This window comes from Ctenopharyngodon idella, chromosome 3 (genome assembly GCF_019924925.1).
Source record: "Ctenopharyngodon idella isolate HZGC_01 chromosome 3, HZGC01, whole genome shotgun sequence".
NCBI classification, from domain to species: Eukaryota; Metazoa; Chordata; class Actinopteri; order Cypriniformes; family Xenocyprididae; genus Ctenopharyngodon; species Ctenopharyngodon idella.
Genome location: NC_067222.1, coordinates 15,536,709 through 15,560,275, shown reverse-complemented (window position 1 = coordinate 15,560,275; position 23,567 = coordinate 15,536,709). Strand labels below are relative to the sequence as shown.

General features: G+C 36.2%; 1 protein-coding gene across 1 annotated transcript in view; it reads right to left on the bottom strand.

Annotated features, from left to right (window-relative positions):
* Positions 1-9,783: 9,783 nt before the first annotated feature.
* LOC127510237 (macrophage mannose receptor 1-like) overlaps positions 9,784-23,567 on the bottom strand; it is a 144,660-nt gene continuing 130,876 nt past the window's right edge. Inside the window, exons 9-14 of the mRNA XM_051889811.1 lie at positions 13,418-13,480; positions 13,020-13,055; positions 12,118-12,197; positions 11,475-11,609; positions 10,118-10,229; positions 9,784-9,857 (exon numbers count right to left, since the gene is read on the bottom strand). Of these exons, the coding sequence (XP_051745771.1) occupies positions 9,799-9,857; positions 10,118-10,229; positions 11,475-11,609; positions 12,118-12,197; positions 13,020-13,055; positions 13,418-13,480 (485 nt within the window). The 3' untranslated portion in view covers positions 9,784-9,798. The remainder of the gene's footprint in view (positions 9,858-10,117; positions 10,230-11,474; positions 11,610-12,117; positions 12,198-13,019; positions 13,056-13,417; positions 13,481-23,567) is intronic.

Here is a 23,567-nt window from a genome sequence, read left to right as displayed (position 1 = left end):
GCTGCAGAAATGGAGGTATATCAAACCCGAGTAAGCAGGGTAAGTCAAGCCCATTTCTGAAAGGGAGGTAACCTATACCTGAACCTAACGTGGTCAGGAGCAGGTTTTCTTTGGTAAACCCAGAGTTTCTTTCAGTCTCCTCCCTCTTTTTAAAACGCAAAGGATGTTTAAATACTTTATTCATTCATTCACGCTGCAAAAATGCTTTTCTTACTGAGTATTTTTGTCTTATTTCAAGTACAAATATCTAAAAATTCTTAAAGTCATCATGAAATCAAAATTGACCGTATTTACTTTGTTAGACATATATTGCTAGTCTTGTGGTGAACAATTAATCCGTACAAGTTAATACACAGAAAAAAAGTTGTTTGTCGTGATAATCTTTAATCAAAATCTGAAAATGGCGTTCCTTCTCTGATGACGTCAGTTTGACGGCTTGGGTTGAAAACGCTTAAACCACTCCCCTCCAACCGTTAGTCTGATATGAGCGAGAGATGGAGAGGAGGAGCGGAGAACCCTGCTCTCTATTCAATATTCCCTTTCACTTGGAAATACGTCACAACACTGGAGAAAAGTCGTTTACAACTTCCATTTCTAGGGGACTTTAAATCTAGATGCAATAATATAAGATATTTAGTCTTGTTTCCTGGGGTGAATCTAAATTAAGTGCATTTTACTTAAGTAAAATTATCTGCCAGTGTGCTAATAAAAATTATCAAAAAATGAAGTGTGTGATTCACTAACATCAGTGGTGTAGGCAGTCGCGCGTAAGGCGTGTAGAATTACCTTGTGACGCGATTGACACAGGTTTGAATCCGCCTTTTGATGAGCTCACTCTTCTCCCTTTTCCCATCACATATCACATCAGAAAGATGTTTTCAATAAAAATGAAGAAAATGTTCTAAAAGTGGAAGTAAAGCGCCTAACAAGAGTTTAATAATGATAAAAGTAGACCTATTTATAATTTTAATAAATAATTTACACTGTTTTTATTGCATTCTGTTAATTTACAACAATATTGAGGTGCAAATAGTATGTATCTGCCAGTATAAAGTATAAATAGCATCTAATTACTATTATTGCAAAGAACTGCTACTTTCACATGGTAAATGGAATATATCACTATTTTCAATTGTGTAAATAGCATCTAGAAGAAAAGTAGAAGAAAGTATGCTATTTCTTACCCGATTGGCAGATAATTTGCAAAATAAGAAAAATTCACTTAAATTTTTATTATTTTTTAGGCTTTTTTTTTTTCTTTTTGTGGATACCATGAAAATTAATAGTAGTTCAATAACTTACCGTTCTGCCAGTTTTCACCTCTGATATTATAACAGTGATAAGAATTAAACTTGTATTGACTCAGAAGTATGCGGACATCTTTTTGTCAGGTGCTGTTGCCATGGTGAATCGTAATATCGGAGCTCCATTGATCATGGCTTTTCATAGTCGTGGTGCACGTGCTTAACTCAGAGTTAACATACTCAGAGTCGATTGAACTAACTGAATTCAGCTGTTCTGAAACAGAAAACTATATCAAGCATTCATGCACAAACTGAGTACTGGCAAGAACTTTCCACTAAATTATGGCACGTTGCATGTTTTCAGCATAAATGAACCTGAGAAATGTAGATCTTCTTTTAAGTGAATTTTACATAAAAGATTGCAATTTTAAATGACCCCATATATAAATATCATTACTAATTTAGTACAATTTTTAAAATACCATAAATGCCCCTCAAAACTGCACAACTGTAGAGTAAAAACATTAATAAAAAAGTGATATTACAAGCGATTAAAAAACTGACATGACCTTAAAGGTGCAATATGTATTATTTTTGCAGTAAAATATCCAAAAACCACTAGGCCAGTGTTATATATTTTGTTCACTTGAGTACTTACAATATCCCAAATCTTTGCAACTATTTGTAAATCATGAGAAAATTGCAATTTTAACCAAGGCTGCGGGACGTGTGAGGAGTCGCCTGTCAATTGCGCCATACCCACGTTACCCTCGGTTTCCGGGTTTATTTTGTAGAAACCATGGAAACACCAAAGACGTTTTTTAATAGACAATGGAACAACTGTTTTGATATATTTATAGACAGAAAACTAATTGTTGTTATATAGCTCAACACGTTTAGTCTTATTGTTTAAATCTAATTTTCTTGATGTTTTGCGAGTACCATACTTTACCATGCCTCAGAGAAAAACACTATTTTGTCAGGTAGCTAACATAGCATAATCAGATGCAGCTTTATTTTTAGTAACAGTAATACAGAATTTACTCCATCATACAACACGATTTATCAACACAAGCCATCCAGTATTTAACATGATATTCTAAAATCGATCTATCTTTCTGCAGTGTGTCTCAAACAAGTGTCTCACAGCAGCCACCGAGCGAACACACAGAGTAACGTTATAACATCATTTTCGGCACACTCAAATATATATGATAAACAGAGCTGTGTTACCTCATACTCATGACCGGAAAAGCGGAAGTGGCGCTGGCGACTGTGTCATAATAAAAGTTCCGCTGCTCGTGAGGCGTGTGTTGCGCAATCGCTCCAGCGGCCTTGTTCAGCTCCCACAACACTCGGTCCTGCTCTGCTTCATACTACAGTAACGTTAATAATCGCATCCATGAACATGATTTTTTCCCGAGTCCTATCCCTATTCTTTTCCACCGGCCGTTGAGGTAAACATGTCCCACATGTCCCAAGATTCCACGCTCAAACTTGGCGCCATCAAGATACGCCTTTGTTTTGAATAGACCTCTAGCGGACAGAAATCCTACAAATTGTACCTTTAAGCGAACAGCTGTTTGCATAAGGTTTAAGGAAAAAAAAAAAAAAAAAATTGTGAACTTAGCATTTATTAGTGAACGTTACTACTAGGCCTTTTACACAATTAGATAAACCATTCATTCAGTACATCACATCAATTTACCTCTTTCTTTATCGTTTACTTCCTCTTCTTTTTCATCCCTGCATCAAAGGGCTTCAGTCTTTTTGACATATCTATACGACTATAGGCCCTAATGCTAATTTATCATGGATCATGTGAATTCAGTCATCCGTCACAATCATGTAACTTCCCCCGTGTCTACACTTACTCGGCGGGGAAGATGGGTGAAGATTGGTTGACTACAGGTGAATCTCCAGTTGTCACTGATGATTGTCATTTGGACCTTTCAGGATTACAATCCGCCTTCAAAATGATATGTTTAATTATTTCAGCTGCTGTGAGAGAAGGCTATAAATGATCCACTACCAGCAGCATCCTCACAAATAGCCTACTAGCTGAGACTCGTTCTTTCTGTTTTCAGACGTGGCGTAATGACGCAAAGACGAACGGCTGCATGCTCGAATTTCCCGTGAAAATCCACCAGTACTGATTTAATTATAAAACATTATTACAAGCTCACCGTTGTGAATCAGGCTAAGATAAGGAGATTGTTTTGAAAACTGGCTGGTTTTGTACTTGCTCAAAAATTTATTTTAGATCATTTTTAACCCAAAAAAGTTACAGACTGCAGCTTTAAATAGTATTATTAACAGTATTATTATTAAAATAAATAAATAATAATTTTGGTGCCCCTATGGATGAGTGGCACCCCTAGCATTTCCCTATTCTGCCTATGCGGCGGGCTGGCCCTGGCCTTAGATGAAATCAACTGAAAAGACATTAAATCTCTCTTGTTACAAACCAGACTGACTTTATTTCTGTAATTCGTCTACAGTTTTTCTTGAGAATTAACTAGGTTAAATAATTAGGTTTAGATGCTAATGTTTTATTGAAAATCTTTGGTCACCATTATGGTGATCTGTGTTTGTTTAGTTGGCCAGTTTGACTCTTGACTTTTTATGTCAGTTTGTGATCTTTGTAGCAGTGTTTAACAAAACATAATTTGTTGCAAAAGAAGCCATAAAGAGAGATTATCAGATGACAGTTATTATAAAGAAAAATTATTGATTAATCTGATAACTGACTAAAAGTAGTAATTTCATATTAATATATTTTCACTAACACTATTTTGATGCCACAGATCAGACATTCTGAATTTAGATTTTTCACTACATTGTGGTAATTATGCCACAGTGCATGCTGGGAGCCATGAGTTTTATAATATGGTGGCTCCCAGCATGCATTGCGGTATGAAGCATGTCACCATTGTTGAGATTCGTGTGCTGATTCTTGATGTCTGTGTCTGAATAAAGCACCATTTGTTTAAAGAGGTATCTTTGTTTTTTTTTTTTTTAAATTAACTGAATTTTTGTTTATAACATTGACATATGGAAGTTAATTAATGCCAAATGTTTTTGAAATAAAAAAGCTTGTTGAATTGCACTAATTGAAAAAAAAAGTTTAACCACAAATTTAGTGGTTCAAATTCGACAGAAAATTCATCATTGGACATCCGGGAACTGCAGGAATAGCAGTAGAGCACTGACGCATGATCTCCATCTGCCTTACCAGCAGGTGCCGCTAGCGTCTGTAGATGAACACTAGACTAACGGGTAGAGAGAGTCATTCATTAACAAAAATGGATTTACAGATATGGACCAAACAAAAAGTATGTGTGATGATTATCAGAGCCAGTATATATGAGTAAAAGCTGATAAAAGACAATAAAGCTGTGTTTACATTTAATTAAATGTCTTAACGATTACTTTCCCTATAGCCTACACGAAAGCAGCTTTCTCTACTGCAATCGGGATTGTAACGTTGTTCCCTCTGATGCTATAGTACAGATCAAATATTACATTTGAAAGACAGGATATATTGCTCTCGGCTGTTTAGTTTCCTAAACTTTATATCGTCTGTGCTGCAGTACTGGGGTTTCCCTCATACAACATACTCCAGGATTATGTGCCCCACCGTGGGGACATATAAAACACTTAACATGGCTTAATGTACAAATACAGTGATATAAAAGACCAAACTCACACTATACTTCACATACACAAACCCCACTGCTGTCTGAATCTCTGAATCACACGACACACTGATGTTAGACATGATTCAACTCAAATGAAGAATCTGAAATCACAGAAAAAATGCTTGCATTATATATAATATATTATTTAATTAATACATTTAATATATTCAACAATAATTTAAACATCTGGAAAAGGTCATGTAAAACCTAATCTATTTCTCATCACAATATTTAATGTAATGGTTTTCTGCAATTAATGACTTACAACTTCAGTGACTCAACTCTGTTCCTCACAAAAAGCTCTCATATTTCAGTCGACTTTAGCATACAGACAAATGTATTACCTGGAAATTAATAAGCTGACCATTAAAACTGATATAAATTAATATTTGACCAGATCATCTCTCCCAATGATTAGCAGAAAAGAAATGCATCTTCATCAGAGTGTAAAATAATGTATCTGTAAATTATTTCTAAAACTATTCCTTTTTGAGGTGTAATATTTGAAACACTCTCCGTGAGACTTGGCTATACAGCATGGCACAGCGCGCGCCTCTCTGGTTAACATAATTGACAGTGATGATGAAACAAAGCATAAATCCATGGTTTTTTGGTGTATTTTATATAACCACAAAAATACCATATTTAAACTATGGATTTTGTAGCAAAACTATGGTTATTTTGTGCTTTCCATGGAATAACTACAATAACCACGTATTTTGGGTTTTATTCGTAGTAAAACCATGGTTAATTTTCAGAAAGGTACCTTATCCTTCAACGGTTTTCTTTCTTTATTATTTTTAACATTGTACATTAATACTGAAGACATCCAAATTATGAAAGAACAAATATGGAATTATGTAGTAAACTAAAAAAAAAAAAAAAAAAAAAGTGTTAAACAACATAGAATATGTTTTATATTTCAGATGGTGCAAATTAGCTACATTTAGCTTTGATGACAGCTTGGCACACTCATGGCATTTCCTCATCAGATTCACGAGGTAGTCATCAGCAATGGTTTTCAGTTACAGGTGTGTCTCGACAGGACTTGATTTGTGACATTTCTTGCCTTCTTAATGTGCTTTAGACTATCAGTTGTCTTGTGCAGAGCAAGGGTGGGCACAGAGTCAATAGCCCTATTAGTGCTACTACAACAAAGGGCTTTTCACACTGCGCTTAACCCCGGGTTGTCATCGTTCTAAACACCACTTTTAACCCCAATGTAATATAATGTTTAACACTTGTAATTTAAAAGCGGGGTTAGCACTGCTTTTTACCCGGGGTTATGAAACCCTGCTCAGGTGTTAACCCTGCTGTTACATCTCCCTATTAATGTTGTCTAGAGTATGTAAAAGTATGTAAATAATAAGTAATAAATTTAGATAAATATGGAAAATAATAAAATAAAAGAAACAAGTTCAGTTACTGATAACTTGCGTGGTGAGATGAATCAAGCAAAGACAGATTGTAATTAATGCTTTTTAGTATTTCATTATCGTAAAGATAATACACCCAGTGGTTTTTACAGGAAAACAGTAAATCAAGAAATAAATATTTACATATTTATTAATGTTTGGAGCAGACACAGCAGCAGCCAGATTGTCCCGCACATCTTCTCCCACTCTTGCTTCAGGGTTGTGGGGTTCATCATGGTCTTCCTCATCCTCTGGATCAATGATGTCCCCATTGAGAAGAGCAGCAATGAGGGACATGATGGACGGCAAAGACAGGCGAAGGTGTTCATGGTGGTCAGCTGCTTCATCAAAATAAATTATATAATCATTTCATTAATTCATGCATTAATTCATTGCTTGACTGTAAATTGAGATGTTTTCCCCTTGGGAAAACCCCTTTTGTCTAGTGTGTGTTCATGCATAGCTGTGACAAATGACAAAACAAATTGCATTTTGCTTGTTTTACTAAAACATAATTTTCAGTAAAAAAGTAATATAATTAAGTATTGGTCAGAATTTATCATTATTATTCTGTTGGGGTGTGCTAGCAATGCAATTCATTCTGGGGTAAGTAGTGATACTTACATTTTTCGAGTATAAAATCAACAGTCTTCTCCAAAGATGAGATCTTCGAGCAGCTCTCCGACATCTCCTCTGTGCAGACATTACTAACACTGAGGAAAACCGCACTAGGTAGGGTTGTGGAGTTACTGGTGCTGTGAGGTGTTAGTGCACCTGTCACTCATATCTTTTTATTGCAGAACTTATAATTGCATACAAGATCAGGGAAAATACCATGGTTGTATCTTTAACAATGAACAATAATAATGACAACAACAACAACAAAAACAAATATCATGGATTTGAATATATATATTTGAACATATATTTGAATAGTTCATCATAATGCATCAAAAATTTATTTATTTTTATTTTATTTATTTATTTGTTATTTATAAGCCTGAGGGATGAAACGAGAGTTAAATTCAACAAGAAAAAAAGGAAAACATAAAGGAGATTTAAGCCACTTTTGCTTGTGGATGAAAATTTTTGCATTTAAAATAAAGAAATTAACAACATATTCAAAAGATCACAGTTTGGGTTTTCGTAATAAAAAATAATATCTTTAAAGATAAAACTGTGCATCAGATTAGTAGAGTTAAAAATATAACAACTTAAATTAACCAAAATTAGAACATAACAATAATTAGAGTAACACCAATAGAATAATAATAAAAAAAACATGAACAACCAATACCATAGTTCAAAGCAGAAAAAGAAAAAGGAAAGGGGAAAAAAGAAAAAAAAACAGGGTCTTACACAAATTAATAAAAATTACACATTAAATACAGTAAAGAATTTGTAGGCCATGCAAATTGCACATTTTGAGAGCTTTTTTTGTTAAGCGAGAGTGAAATTGTAAGTAAATAATGTTTTACTTTTTATCTACAAAAATAGGTTTTTAATTCAAAAATTTACATTTATGAATATAAAATCTACATAGAAAGAGAATTAGGTTTATAATAAAGCAAACATTTGAATCCGCTTAAAAATAAATAAATAAATAAATAAATAAATAAAAATAACAGATTTAGGATTCATTAAAAAACCTTGTAAGGATAGTACTTGAAATAAAAGAACTAAAATCTTTCCAGAGCTGAAAAGTATAGTTGCACGACCAAAACAAATGAAAAAGGTTTTCAGCATCATCTGACAAAAAGGAACATTGAGTGTCAAAATCACATCCAATTTTTTTCTCAAGAAAATGACAGAGTAAATATTATGGAGTAATTTAATAGTTATTTCTTTTATTTTGTTAGTGAGGAAAAATCTTTGTTGAATGGACCATGTATTTTTCTAATTTAAATTATCAAAAAGGTTGTTCCAATATGAGACTGCAGGGGGGGCACAGACACTGTTCTCAAGAAATAAAGTTCTTATTTTATAATTACTTCCTTTTTTCCCCATGAAACATATTTCACCAATAGGTGTGTTGACAGGTTCAGGAAAGGGAACTGTTCCTAAAGATAGAGTGATATTTTTGAAAAGAATGCATATGCCAGATGGAATAGCATCCATAACAGCTGCAAACTCTTTAGGAGTTACAGGTATATTATATTCTAAAAGAAATTCTGCATACCTAAAAAGCAGACCATCCTTGTTAAAGAGCTGACTAACATGAAATATTCCGTTACTGAACCACTGATTATAGAACAAAGATTTATTCTTAAATAAAATATTCCTATTGTTCCATATGTAACACCGGTGGGGAGAAAAGTTATGTTTGTAAATAAGAGTCCGTGCCAGAAGAACCTTTTGGTGAAAGTTAGAGAGCTTGACAGGGAGTTTTTGGGTATCATAGTTACACATTAAGACAAATTTTGCAACACCAAAAATGGTCTCCCCACCATTCTTTCCAAGGCATCAGATTGATAGATTTTTTTATCTATGTATGTATATATATATATGTATATATATAATATATATATAATATATATATATTTTCAATTTTTGCGTTATACTTACTTAAACTTACTTCCCCCTATTTGTTGTAATTTGTCTTTTTATCTTTTTCCTTTTTGATATTGATCCTTGATACAACACTGTATGTTATGGTTCTTTGAATTAAAAAAAAATAACCCTTCCTCTCTAGCAGTATTCCTCGTGCCATTTACCGTTGCCCATTTAAGATGATGTGAATGAAAATGAGGCTGTGAGAGATAATTTTAGTTTTTATCATTAGTTCAATAAAATCCCACTTAAGTGTAAAAAAAAAAAAAAAAAGAATTAGCATATTCTTATTAATATTAGAATAGAGTTCTTATGCATGACAAATCACATTTAAAATAACTGAAGAAATATTAAACGTTAGAAAATTGTTATATTAAAAAAAAAAAAAAAATTATTTCCCTGGATCTGACAGGGTGGGCAAGCTGTCAATCATAGCTCCGCCCCTGTTACAGAATTGGGGAAAGTTGCAGCATATGAAAAAATATCATATAGACTATTTGGTTTAGGAGAAAGTGGGGTAAATGCTTGACACTTAATGAAGGTACAGGATAATGATCTGGTGGTGAGACACAAAATAAGAGTGCCATTAATATAACTTTTTCACATAATCATTTTACTTTTTTAATTAATTATTTATTTCTAATCTGCATGTTTTTTTGTTTGTGGTTGTTGTTTTACTGTTGGTAGCCATTTACTAAGTTGTGTTTGTGTGAAAAGAGAGACCGTTGAGTGATGATTATAAAATGATGTTTAACTTCTTTCACAAAAAAAAAAAAAAAAAAAAAAAAAAAAAATAACCTTTAACATTTATTAGCCTCCATTGAACATTTCTAATGGAAATGAATCAAAGTATCTTGTTTCTTCTACATTGATTCTTCACATGCTGGTTCAGTACGCACACACAAAGGGCTTCTTTACAGAACAGTTGTCATCATTCCAGTTGCCATCTGTTGCAAGACAGAAAAAAATAGTTGTTTTTATCATTTGTGTATTATAAAAAACTAAATAATGTTTATTAAGTTTATTTAGTATGCTAGACACAGAAATATTAGTATTTGATGTCTAGAAAACAATCAGCAACAATGTTTTGTGATGAATGTTCACAAAATATTTTTCATTGTGATGAAAATGTTTTTTCTAGCTTCTGGATATACAGTATGACATCTCAACATTGGTTATTTCATGAGCATTAACAGCAGTCACTTACTGCCATAGTTCATCTCAAGGCAGTGCTCTTTTCCAAGATAATTATTGGGATTTCCAGGCGACCATATTTGATAGATCATTTGGGTTCCATCACTCCAGAGCCAAACTCCCTCCTGTGAACAGAAGAGAAAAAACGACATTGTGTTTATGTCCACAGCTTACATAGCTTAATTTTAATTATCTAAAAGATGATTCCTCATGAACCGTAACCGTAACACTTTAAACATGTCAGAAATCTAAACAGAAATGAACAGAAATTATTTCACAGAAAGGGGTATCAGTAAAGAATATGTGAAAACTATGTAAGAAAGGGCTAAATCATTCAGTTATCTCTATCAGCCATACTATTTCACATCGAGTTTCACGATACAAACACTCAAGTATTACATCAGTGGTGCCCATCTCATGGTTGCCACTGCACTAAACTAACTATTCTGAGTGTTAAAAGGCCATTATATTCATAAGAATAATATGCATCTTAATTTAAATCTCCCTCTGTTAGCACAGCAGCCAATCAGCTCAGATGCTGCACTTTTCCATTGCATATCATACATAGTTTTATTATTGTTTATTATCATTGTTCGGGTGTTGTGCGTCTGTTCACAGTAAGTGTATTATATCTGATCTCTGTAGCGATCGCTTGTGTGTTATGCTTGACCTAGATGTCTATTCTATTTGCTGTCATAATGTGCGTCAGTTTATTATGGCCAATGATAAGAGATTATTGTGTCTTTAACATGATGTTATGCTGTATATATGTTACCTTTATTCATACTTGCTTATACTGATGTTGTTTTTGTATATTTTGTTTGTATTTGGGTGCAGTTTACTTGTCTAAGTGCTCGTTTTCGAGTTGTAAACAACTTATTACGCATGCGCGCAGAACATGTCCAGACCGAGCACCGCTGATACATAGAACAAATTAAGCTATTTACCATTTAACTTAATGTTTATGGCATACCTAATTTGTTTTTTCTTACAATTACTCTTTTTAATTCTGTATTTCACTAAATATTCATCATGTGTATTTCTGTTTAGAACATATAATGTTATTATCATGTATATATTTACTCTGTATTTTCTGTTTTATAGAAAAAACACACATACTGAATACACCCAACTAAGACAACTGTTCAACCTTTGCTAATAACTGAGTTGTTGTGGGGACAAATAAACAGGTCACTCCTATATTTCAACCATCTTTGACCAAGTCTCTTACCGGACACCCTGTGGCGGGTTTCAAACCAGCAATATACTCCAATGAGGATGTGCTACCAATAACTTAATCATTTTTTCACTGAGGACCAAAAATAAATAATAAAAACACGTCTATGTTTGTGCATTTTGAAAAATGTTACCTCAGCAGCATCACTGCCTCCGATCCAGGCACGTGTTGTGGCATGAGTTGTGCGTCTAACCAGGTTCTTTATGAAAATGTACTCCTCATGGCTGTGTACAGAAGCAAGGTTCCCATGATTGGCCAAACATAATTTCTGTAGAGGCGGAGACATGAGCAAACACAAAGAACATGTTATTTTAAATTAACATTCCAAAATCTGTGACATGCCTTCAGTTACCATCGAAATAATGTTTACTCACTGTGCTGTTTATTTTTTGTTTATTATTTTACCCGTGAAATATAAAATCTGCCATTTGAGGTGGGACTACTTTTCTAGAAAAGGTTCTGGTTATACTGTATATAGATTAGATATAACTTCACATGGATAAAGTTAAGTGATCCTCTCATCATAACATGAAGTGTGTTATGTCTGTATTTCCAGACCATTATGATGTTTCAGTATTATCACAGGGATGTATGTTCACATCCTGGAGCTCCATTGTAATTTCTTTACTGTCAACATATTTTTTGTTTTTAAACTGAGGAACAAGTTGAAATTACTTTCCTGTGATAACTGACAGGTGTCACGGATGTTTACAGAGTTAATCCAAGAATATTCTTATATGATTTGTATGTCATATTAGAAGCTGAATGTATCATACCTCGGCTCCAGCCCACGTGTAATGGGAATTGAAAAACTTGAAGCATCTGCATCCAAAGGCAGACCATCCTGCCTGACAGGCTGTTAAATGGAAGTTTTGTTTGTTATTATGTTATTACTGTTAATGACCTTTCATGTAATTAAATTAATAACTTTCATTTAAAGGTACACAATGTAACATTTGGCCCTTTACCGGTTAAAAAACAAAAAGTCATGCAACATTGTTTTGGTCGTGCTTTGGCTTCACATCAGTGGCGTGCACGGGGGGGTGGGGTGTGGTTTGAGCCCCTGCCCCTTTGATCGCGGAAGTGAAAGTGTCCTTTGCGGTCGCATTGCCCCCCCTCTGTTGTGTCCTCTTTTCTCTAGCAGACTCTCCTCTGTTCACTGTTTGTTTAAAATGGGCAATTCCCCAGAGGTTGGAGATTCAGCTGCTTCATCTCTTCCTTTCTTGCTCTTGTGACAGCTAACCTGTGCCACTCCCACACCAGACACACGTCAAAGCGGCTGGAGCAACTTTTCTCTATTTACGGATGTGACGAGACACGCACACACGAGTGATGTATGTCGGAAAACCATTCCAACAGGTCTAAGATATAAACACTTATAATAGACTTACCATAGTGAATCAGTGAATCACATTTTGTAAGAAGGACTGATGATGTATTGACTCATTTTAATTTTATTTATTTTGAACAAAAAAGCTACATAGTGTACCTTAAATAAACAAAGGATTTAAAATAGCTTCTAAGATGCTCTTTAAAACATTTTTAAAGCATGCTGGAGAACATGATCATCAGGTGTTACACACACTTGTTAAGGTGGAGAAATGCACAGGTTTTGGACTTTTTTACTGTACTATACATACACACTGACAAGAGAAGTAGAAGACAAGAGAAGACTTACCGCCACATTCTTTACCTCCAACAGGACGTGTTTCCACTTAAAAAGAAAGAAATACACATTTTTAAAACAGAACTGCTAGTAGCAGTAGTGCTACTACAACTACTAATAAATATACACTGCAAATTATAACAGGCATATTTTATTGTCAAAATAAATAATATAAAAAATCATTCATATGAATCAACTTTAGCTGATATAATGATCAGATAATTATCAATGATAATTATTGTTGTTTTATTGTCTTAATATTATCATAATAATTCAGAGACAAACTCAGGTGCACATACTGTATTAAATCATTCCATTACTGGATTCTGATCAGTCATTACAGAGTCCCAGATGTGCTTCAATTCATGTTGAAATAAGTTATGATGTGATGTGTGGAATAATGGTCTTACCTGAAGCATTCAAAGCTACCAGAAGACAGAGAGACAGATAGACAGTCCAGACCACCATTGTTTCTCAGAGAACACTGGAACTCTGCATAGATTTTAAAACAGAATTATACATAAATAATTTACAAAGTTTTGTATTTTTGTGACAAGAACCAGTTCAGTAGATCAATGTGTACAAACAATGTTTTTATATAGTTTGTACTTGGTGGATCACAGAGCCAGTGCAAAACGAGCATGTGTGGTTAAAAAGTAGTTTTTTTTTGTTGTTTTTTTAGAAAATGAGCAATAGTTTCGCTAGATAAGACCCTTATTCCTCTTCTGGGATTGTGTAGAGCCCTTTGAAACTGCATTTAAACCAACTTGGACCTTCAACAAGTTGAACCTCAGTGAAGTCCAATATATGGAGAAAAATCCTGGAATGTTTTCCTCAAAAAGTATAATTTCTTTTTGACTGAAGAAAGAAGGACATGAACATCTTGGATGACATGGGGGTGAGTAAATGATCAGGAAATTTTAATTCTGAAGTGAACTAATCCTTTAAGACAGGAGACGGCAATTAAGTTTGGCAGCGGGCCAAGAAAAAAAAAAATTAATAAAAAAATAATAATAAAAAATTGCCACTAGATGGCGGGCCAGAACATAGTCAAAGGATATTTTTTTTAGAATTTAGGCTAATTGATGAAAAATGCAACTAGAATTGCCTGTGACAGACTATTACTGTAATGTAGGGGAGCGGGACAACGGAGTTGGAGATCCACGTGCAGGCTTTAATCATAAGAAGAGCGTAGTCGTACAGGCAGTAGGTCAAACGCTAGCAAACAGTAACAAGAAGGCAAGGCAAAAGAGTAATCCAAACACAGGCAATGGTCAAGGCAGGCAGCAAACGATCATCAACAAGGAATCAGTCCAGGGTCAAAAACACACGCTAGGCTAGGCAGAACAAGGAACAGACAGAAATACACGTGAACAAGGCAGAAACAATACTCAGCAATGTGTGTGTGAGTGCAGCTTATAAAAGGTCACTGATGGGAAACAGGTGTGAGTGCATTATTGGTTCCTAGGTGGGGAATTGTGGGAAATGGAGTCCCACAATTCCCCAATGGAGACAGGGAACTCAGGGACGACCTCTGTGGTCGTGTCAAGGCAGACAGGAAACTCAGGGATGACCTCTGTGGTCGTGTCAAGACAGACAGGAAACTCAAGGACGACCACGAGGCTAGATTCTAGGACTGGGACAGACACTGGACTGGACTCATAGGTTGAAGTAGGCTCAGGAGTGAACCCATGGGCTGGCTCAGGAGTGAACCCATGGACTGGAGCGGGCTCTGGAGCGGATTCATGGACTGAAACAGTCTCTAGAGAGGATTCATGGACTGGAGCGGGCTCTGGAGCGGATTCATGGACTGGAGCGGATTCATGGACTGGAGCGGGCTCTGGAGCGGATTCATGGACTGGAGCGGATTCATGGACTGGAGCGGGCTCTGGAGCGGATTCATGGACTGGAGCGGGCTCTGGAGCGGATTCATGGACTGGAGCGGGCTCTGGAGCGGATTCATGGATTGGATTCGATGTGGCCATAATGGCCAGCGCTGCAGTCTCCGAAGATCTACTGAGACGTGACGAGTCTCTAGAAGATCTGCTGGAATGTGACGAAGCTCTGGAAGATCTGCTGAGAAATAACGAGGCTCTGGAAGACCTGCTGAGACATGACGAGGCTCTAGAAGATCTGCTGAGACCGTGACGAGGCTCAGGAATGGCTGCAAATACAGGAACAGAATCCGATGCAGCCATCACGTGAACAGGCTCTGGTGAGGAAATTACTGGATTTGGAAGTGCAGAGAGTATCAGGGTTGCGATAATCAAGGTGGAAGGCATAGAACTTTGCAACGATACAAGCTCCGCTGCCCTCCCCCAAAAAATTCTTTGGGTTCTTAAAGTTCTGTTTTCCCCACGGTGAAAGATGAACCACATAAAATTAGGGCATAGTCCAAAAAGTCTCTTAGACTGCAATTGAACTTCCCTTCAGGAAACCAGGATTTTATGGGCTCATTTAGTCCAAAACGGAAAATGTCTTTCAAAGCCACATCGTCAAATGGAACTTGAAACGATAACTCACAGAATTGGTGAACATATTCCTCAATGGATAAGTCTCTTTGCCGAAGGCATAGTAGCTGGGTGACTGGATCCATGGTTGGACTGGAAACGCTCATAAAAGCCGCTGGATCTTGGTATGGCTGAGTATTCTGTAATGTATGGAGCGGGACAACGGAGTTGGAGCTCAATGTGCAGGCTTTAATCATAAGAAGAGCGTAGTCGTACAGGCAGTAGGTCAAACACCAGCAAACAGTAACAAGAAGGCAAGGCAAAAGAGTAATCCAAACACAGGCAATGGACAAGGCAGGCAGCAAACGATCATCAACAAGGAATCAGTCCAGGGTCAAAAACACAGGCTAGGCTAGGCAGAACAAGGAACAGATGGAAATACACGGGAACAAGGCAGAAACAATACTCAGCAGTGTGTGAGTGTGTGTGTGTGTGTGTGTGTGTGTGTGTGTAGCTTATAAAGGGTTACTGATGTGAACGGGACATTTCAAGACTCACACCTGTAAGTAAATGTGGTTGTCAATCCCAGAAACTGACAGTGTGAACGTGGCCAAAATAATCTGGCTGCGGAAACGGGCCAGACATTGCTTTAAGGACTGTTCGCACACTTTGTGAAAATAGAAAAGGTTGTCCTGTTTTTTTTTTTTTTTTTTTTTTTTTTTTTTTTTCGCATTTTATTGCCTTATGTATGACAAGTGCACTACCTCAAGGTGGTTTTGTTCATGTGAAAATATACCTCATTGTCATGCTCTAGCCTTTATCTTTAGATAATTACAATTTTAAGGCCTGATTGTTGTGGTAGTTTTTTCCCTGGGGTATTGAGAATGGTATCAAATATCGATATTTTTTTTAAGGTATCAGATCAAAGTTAGAAATTCCAGTATTGAAATTATACATATGAAATTATACATATAATTCCTTAACACAGCATTGTCACGCACACAGAAGAGGGCAGATGAGGTGAGCAGCAAACAAACAGTGCTTTATTGGAGGTAGTATAGAATTGGGCAAAACATAAACAGGTAAGAGGAAACAGTCACTGAATGGCAGATGGTGAACTTAGCTGGTGGTAATACAGTCCATGTATTGAAGGTGCAGTGAAGACGGTGATGCAGGCTGAGTGGAGAATCAGGGAAACAACACAAGGAACAGAAGACAGGAGATAAATCAAGATCACTGGTAAGTAGCTAAAGTTACGGGTAGGGTCGTGGAGATTGTCGTACAAGTTGACGTACACTAGACGTAGTGATACATATCAACAATACCAGACAAGAGAGTGCAGGAGAAGAGAGTCTTTATAGAGTGTGTAGGTAATGATGGGCAGGTACAGGGAATCCATGTAATGAGATGATGAGCTGACTGGGTGCAGGTGTGGATCAGGAGGGATGCTGGGAAATGTAGTGCGGGGAAGGTGACTGAGCTGGTGGCTGACAAGCATGCATAGTAGGAATATTATTAGATACAAACATCTGGCTTGCACATATCCACATTGGGAGCTTAAGCAAAATTCTTAAAGCATCATTACATGCCAACTGGAGCTTTTTCATTTTAGCGTTACTATATTTACACAAGTAAGTGGTGAAAGAGAAGTACAGTAAGCTCTAAAAAAGAGCTATTTTAACATAATCTGTACACATATATAATTTACAAGCCATCATATTTGCCTGTCCATACATAGGGCTGTTTCTGTCAGGATTCTGAGAAGGAAGGACCCAGACGCAGAATGAGCAGGTGATATTTTTTAACAAAAGACAAAACACAAGACAGGTGAGGCAGGAACACAGTCCAAACATTAGGGCAGGAGAACAGGCTGGTCAGGGATGAGACAACTCCAGGCTCTATGCCAATGGTGGAAACTTGACAGCGGCTCAAGGAACCAGAGGCTTGGCATTGGTGAGATGAAACCAGCACTAGAGTGACTGCAGGACAGGAGAGTCAATGAGGGTGGAACAGGACGCAGGGCAGGAACCAACACAAGACACACACACACACGACAAGATTCAAAAGACAAAGAAATAAAACAATAGTTTTACAAACAATAGTTCCCTGCAACCTTGCAGGGAACTAAATCTAGCACTGACTGACAAGATCTGTGAGAAACAAAATGAACTCAACAAACCAGCAAAGACATGAGGGAAGGAAGCACAATATAAAGGGAGCAGAGCACATGAGGAACAGGTGAACACAATCAGGCCAACTAGAACTTGACAAGGACTAAACAATGGGGAGTGGTAACTGAAAACAAGGAGGCGGGACAAGAGGAGCACATGTCCAACACAAACAAAGACAAAGCCATGTGCTCAGGCACAAGACAAAACTTGGAAACATTGAACAGAGACAAAACGGACAAGACTGTCAGGGCGATAATTACCCTTGCAGTAATTTTGAGTGGCTCAATAGCGTGATGTGCTGTATTATCGGCATTTATTATTTATTTACTTATATGAATAGGTGTTACGATGTGGTCAGCGGGCATGAAAACAAGGACATATACACTAACAAATGAAACCAAAACTAAACAGAGCATTGAAACAGGAAGTGAAGTAAACAGAAAAGAATGTCAAAATAACGGTCCAAATAACAACATAAACCTGACAATAAGCTCATTAGGCTATTGTTATGTATAACAGTTAGTTCCAAACCTTGAATCTCACTTGACGAGAGGCTTTCTGCTGATATTTCTCCAGTATCAGCAATGCTTGTCTTTGTGTGTTCTAGAGAGACTGTCACTCAGTGCAGTTACATTGGGACTGTCTTTGAGCAAATCATCAAACCGTTCCTTCAATGAACGCGGATTCATTCAAAGATAGATGTTGATTATTTTAACTTTCATCTCTACTTTACAAGGGTCAGCTGACCAGTATTATTAACAGTTTCAATGGCATTGATTCACTGCACTGACCAACGCTGATGCCATTCATGGAAAATAATGTTAAACATTAAAAGTAGATGCATTGATCAACCAGCCAGGGACTGGAATCAACCGATTTTACGCATGCTCGGTTGGTCAGTCTCATGTCTTTCCAATTCTGAGCCAGTCCAGCAACACAGGCAATAACGTGTGGAGCTCTGCACATGATAATTCGCTAAATCGTGTGCACAATGTTCCCTCGTTTGAATGATTAACAGATTTACAACGCACATACTGTAGAACATTGTAATGTTTAATAACATTTTATGATCAAAAAGAATGAAAGATCCGCACATGAGAATGAAGTCAAAAAAGCTCCACCGAATTTATTGTCCAGAGGCCATAAAAAGTGCAAAAGTGAGAGGGGGTTCAATCTTCAACTGGCTGGCAGGAGCAGCCACTGACAGGTCACGTGACCTGTCAGTGGCTGGTGGCAGCTGCCACTCGGTCTGGTGGCTGGCAGAGTATAACGCATTCCCTATCACTCTCACTGCATGGAAATACACTTTTATTATTATGATTATAATCTTAAGACTCTATTCTTTTGTATGATTGACGTTTTAGGTGGGTTTATCCCAATTAAAGCAGTCAAATGACCGTGATCTCAACTGGTTGCTACTGACGCTCAGTCCAGCCAGCCACTGCTGAGATGCGAGTATAACGCATTCCCTATCACTCTCGCTGCATGGAAATACACAATTTTACTATTATGAATATAATCTTATGATTCTATTCTTTTTTTATTATTGACGTTTTATGTGGGTTTATTAAAAGCTTTATTAAAGCTAATTATTTTAAGGATCGTTTCTTGCATGATTTTCATAAATCTAAACAGTTTTGGGATCAGTTGAAACTCTTTAATAAATCTAATAAAAATGTAATTAAAAATATTCAACTGAATAATGATTCTATTTCTGATCCTTTACTTATTTCTCAAGCTTTTAATCAGTATTTTTCCTCTATCTGCGGTTCTCAGTGTTTCGACTTTAATAGTATTACCTGTTCTTTAAATCCCACTACTTATTTTGGTTCATTTTCCTTTAAAAAAAAAAAAATGCCTGTTGATGTTTACTATGCTATATGTGATCTAAATGCTAATAGTTCTGTGGGTCCTGATGGCTTGGAAGCCAATTTTGTTATATCTGCTGCTCATGTACTTATGTATCCTCTTGCTGATTTATTTAATTTGTCTTTGTCAACTTGTTCTGTTCCTTCTATATGGAAATGTGCTAGAGTTACTCCTTTGTTCAAAGGTGGTGAATCATCTGATATGAACAATTACCATCCAATTTCTATTATTTGTTCTTTTATGAAAATTTTGGAGAAACTTATGTTTAATCAATTATCATCCTATATGAGTTCACTGAATATTCTATCACCATTTCAGTCTGGTTTCAGACCAAATTATTCTACTACTATTGCTCTTTTAAAATTTACAAATGATGTGTTCTCATCATTTGACAAAGGCCAAGCTACTGGTGCTATTTTCATTGATCTTTCAAAGGCTTTTGATATGGTTAATCATTATCTTCTTGATAAATTGTCTTCTATTGGTTTAACTAGAAATGCCCTTCTTTGGTTTAATGCTTATTTGCATAACAGGCGTCAGTATGTTGCATTGCAAGGTTTTCAGTCCGATTGTTTGATTGTTGATAGAGGTGTTCTGCAAGGTTCCCCTTTGGGACCATTACTTTTTTCTATTTTTATTAATGAGCTATCTCAAATATGCTTAAATTGCTCTATACATCTCTATGCCGATTATACTGTTATTTACACCACTAATTCTGATTTGTTGCAAATCCAGAACTCTTTGCAATCTGATTTTAATTTGGTCCAAAAATGGTTTCATAATAATATGCTTATATTGAATAAGAAGAAGTCTTGCTGTATGTTATTTGGTATACGACGGTGTCGTTCGTTTCCTTTTGTTTTGAATATTACTTTTGACGATGGATTACTTATTGAAAATGTTGATTCATTTAAATATCTTGGTCTTTGGGTTGATCCTGAACTTACTTTTAAGCCTCATATTGATTATATTGTTAATAGAATATACAGTTGTTTGCATTTACTTTATCGTTTAATCAATTGTCTTAAATGCCAAGTTAGGAAAATAATTATTTCTCAGGTATTATTACCTCTTATAGATTATGCTGATATCATATATCAAAATACCTCTGATACTTAATTGAAGCCTCTTAACGTGGTTTATAATTCTTTGTGTAGATTTGTGTTAAGATGTCCATATCATACTCATCACTGTCATATGTATGAAATGCTTAATTGGTTACACCCTAAATTCAAGAAGACAATTTCATTGGCTTCTGTTTCTTTTTAAATGTGTTTATTTTGATTGTCCTTCATATCTGAAACAGTATCTGATTTTACGCATGCTCGGTCGGTCAGTCTCGTGTCTTTCCAATTCTGAGCCAGTCCAGCAACACATATAGATCCATATGGATCATCTTATTCACTAAGATATGAACAATTTCCTTTCTTTTTTGTCCCTCAGAATTTTTAGTAAAACCGGACGAAGGTCTTTTATGCATAAAGCCCCTTCTGATTGGAACAACTTCATTTTACTTCATTACTTCATTTTATTGCTTTAGGTCATTTCTATTTTCCCATCTTAAAATGGCTTGTGTATGTTTTTAAGTTCTTTTATGTTGATTAGATGATTGTGCATGTGTATCTACATGCTCATATATGATATGATTGTTGTAATTTTGTTGTGGGTGTCATTGCATTCCTTTTTTATTTACAATTTGTACAGTGTCCCAACTTTTTTGGAATCGGGTTTGTATAATAATTACAGTCAAACCAAAAAATATTCAGACACTAGATATAATTTTTGATATATTTTTACTAGTGGGTGCAGGACACTATAGTTCATTTATGTTAGTGAGGATAGCAAAATAAAGTAAACTGTGACAAATTATACCCAAAAATTCTTCATACAGTGGACTACCAGTAAAACTGATAAAAATTTGGAACCAAAAATTATGCGCGGAACCAAAAAGTGGCGTGCGAATCACCGTAAGCGCGTTCACCAGCGCGCTCCAAAAGTGTTAAGATTTGCACGAGCCATTCCTATGATAAAATGTGCGACCCATTTGGATTTTATTGAGGATAGTAAAACGCTACGGAGAAAGGCGAACATGATCTAAAACAGCCACTAAAATGACTGATGAAAAGAGGGAAAACATTATCCTTCAAGCTTTTTAAACTTCTCATGAAGACCACATGAGTTTTCTGACTGATCAGGGTGAAAGTACATCTACACTGACTGATAAGGCTTTCGACGCCCCAGACGGCTGCTTCACCACTGTAGGATTCAAAATCGTAAAAGCTACGATCGTAGTGCTACTGCAACACCTCATTGACATTAAGCAGAAGGAGGACTGCGAAGGTTGTGTGATAAATCATCCGAGCCAACTACAACATTCCTGCCTGTTTGAGCCCCCCACATACTTCTTCGACACACACTTTGACGAGCTGACCCACAGACTGTTTAAACCCAATCTCCGAACCATCATAGCCTATGCTCTACGTCGGTGTGGGTTAAAGTCTCATCCTCAGTGAATTCAAGGAGCTGCCGGAGCTGTTCTGCATGAATTAAAAGACGAGCCATTCATCACCGCTAAGCTACAAGAAATCAGGGACAAACTTCTGGACAAATCCTGCGAGAAAGTTGTCAGCGAGACCGTTGATCTCTGGGAGGGTTTCTCTGTTGTGAATGGAGAGTAAGCAAGGCGTCATCATCATGGGTGGTGTATGCCCCAAAAAGTTTATCATAGAATTTTTGTTTAAAGGTCATTACAAAAGGCAGCTGATCGGATTGCTGAAAAAGATCGTCGATGATGCATCCAACCCCGAGGTTGATGATGATGACGACGATGAACACACAAGTCTAAGAAATCTCAAGAAAAACACGTATCTTATAAGAGGTGTAGCTGATTCATGGGATGAATTGATAGACATTTGCATTGAAGGGACGGAGCCATACACCGTGACGATACAAAAAGTTTTGGATGTGATTTATGAAACAGGTAGCGGGTTCCGTACTGTCGACATCCTCTGTATCTGGACATATGTAATGGACATATGTGTCTCATTGCGTTCAAAACGCAACGTAGAAGCTTTTATCATTAACGATATTATCGAAACAACAGTCAACCATATCCTAGACCATGATTTTAAGGGTTGCAGAGATTTTCTTTTCTGGCTAGAGCACAACTAATGTATCTTTATGGCTAGACTACAGCTGTTCTCCTTATAACATTTGTCTCATTTTACTTAGTACGCGATACTATTTCATTTAATTCATTTATTACTTTTTACTTTGATCACGTTGTCATTATGTATCTTTCTGGCTAGACTACATCTTATGTCATTATATCGTTTTACTTAGTTTGTAACCCATTTCAATGTATTCTTTTATTCTTATTAGAGCATGCTGTCATTATGTAATCGCAATTCAATTTATTCTTTTATCACCTATGGTATGTTGTCATTATGTATCCTGTTTTTAATATTTTTAATAAAAGATTGAAGTGTTTGACTTATTTTTGCACTCGTGTTGAAACGACAACATGTCGGAGCTCATGAAAAAAGTTTATTACACACCGTCTAACCCTGGTTCTTTAGGTGGTAAAAATTGATTAAAAGACTCTGTCTTAAAGGATAGTGGAGTACGTCTAACCAATAAAGAGGTTTCGGAATGGTTAGCCGGGGAAGATGCATACACATTACACAGAACAGCCCCCATAAAATACAAACGTAATAGAGTCGTAGTATACGGAGTGGATACCCAGTTCCAAGCGGATCTCATGGACATGTCTGCCTATTCCAAGGATAATGATAATAATAAATATTTGCAAACGTGCATCGATGTATTTAGCAAGTACGCATGGGCTCGAGCGTTAAAGAATAAGAGTGGGGTTGAGGTGACTAAAGCGTTTGAGTCTATACTCGGAGATGGACGTGTGCCGCAGAAATTGCAGACGGACCAGGGGAAGGAATTTTTTAACAAACATTTTCAAGATGTGATGAAAAAGCATGACATTAATCATTTCACAACAGCTACTGATTTGAAAGCCAGCATCGTGGAACGATTTAATAGAACACTAAAAAGTAGAA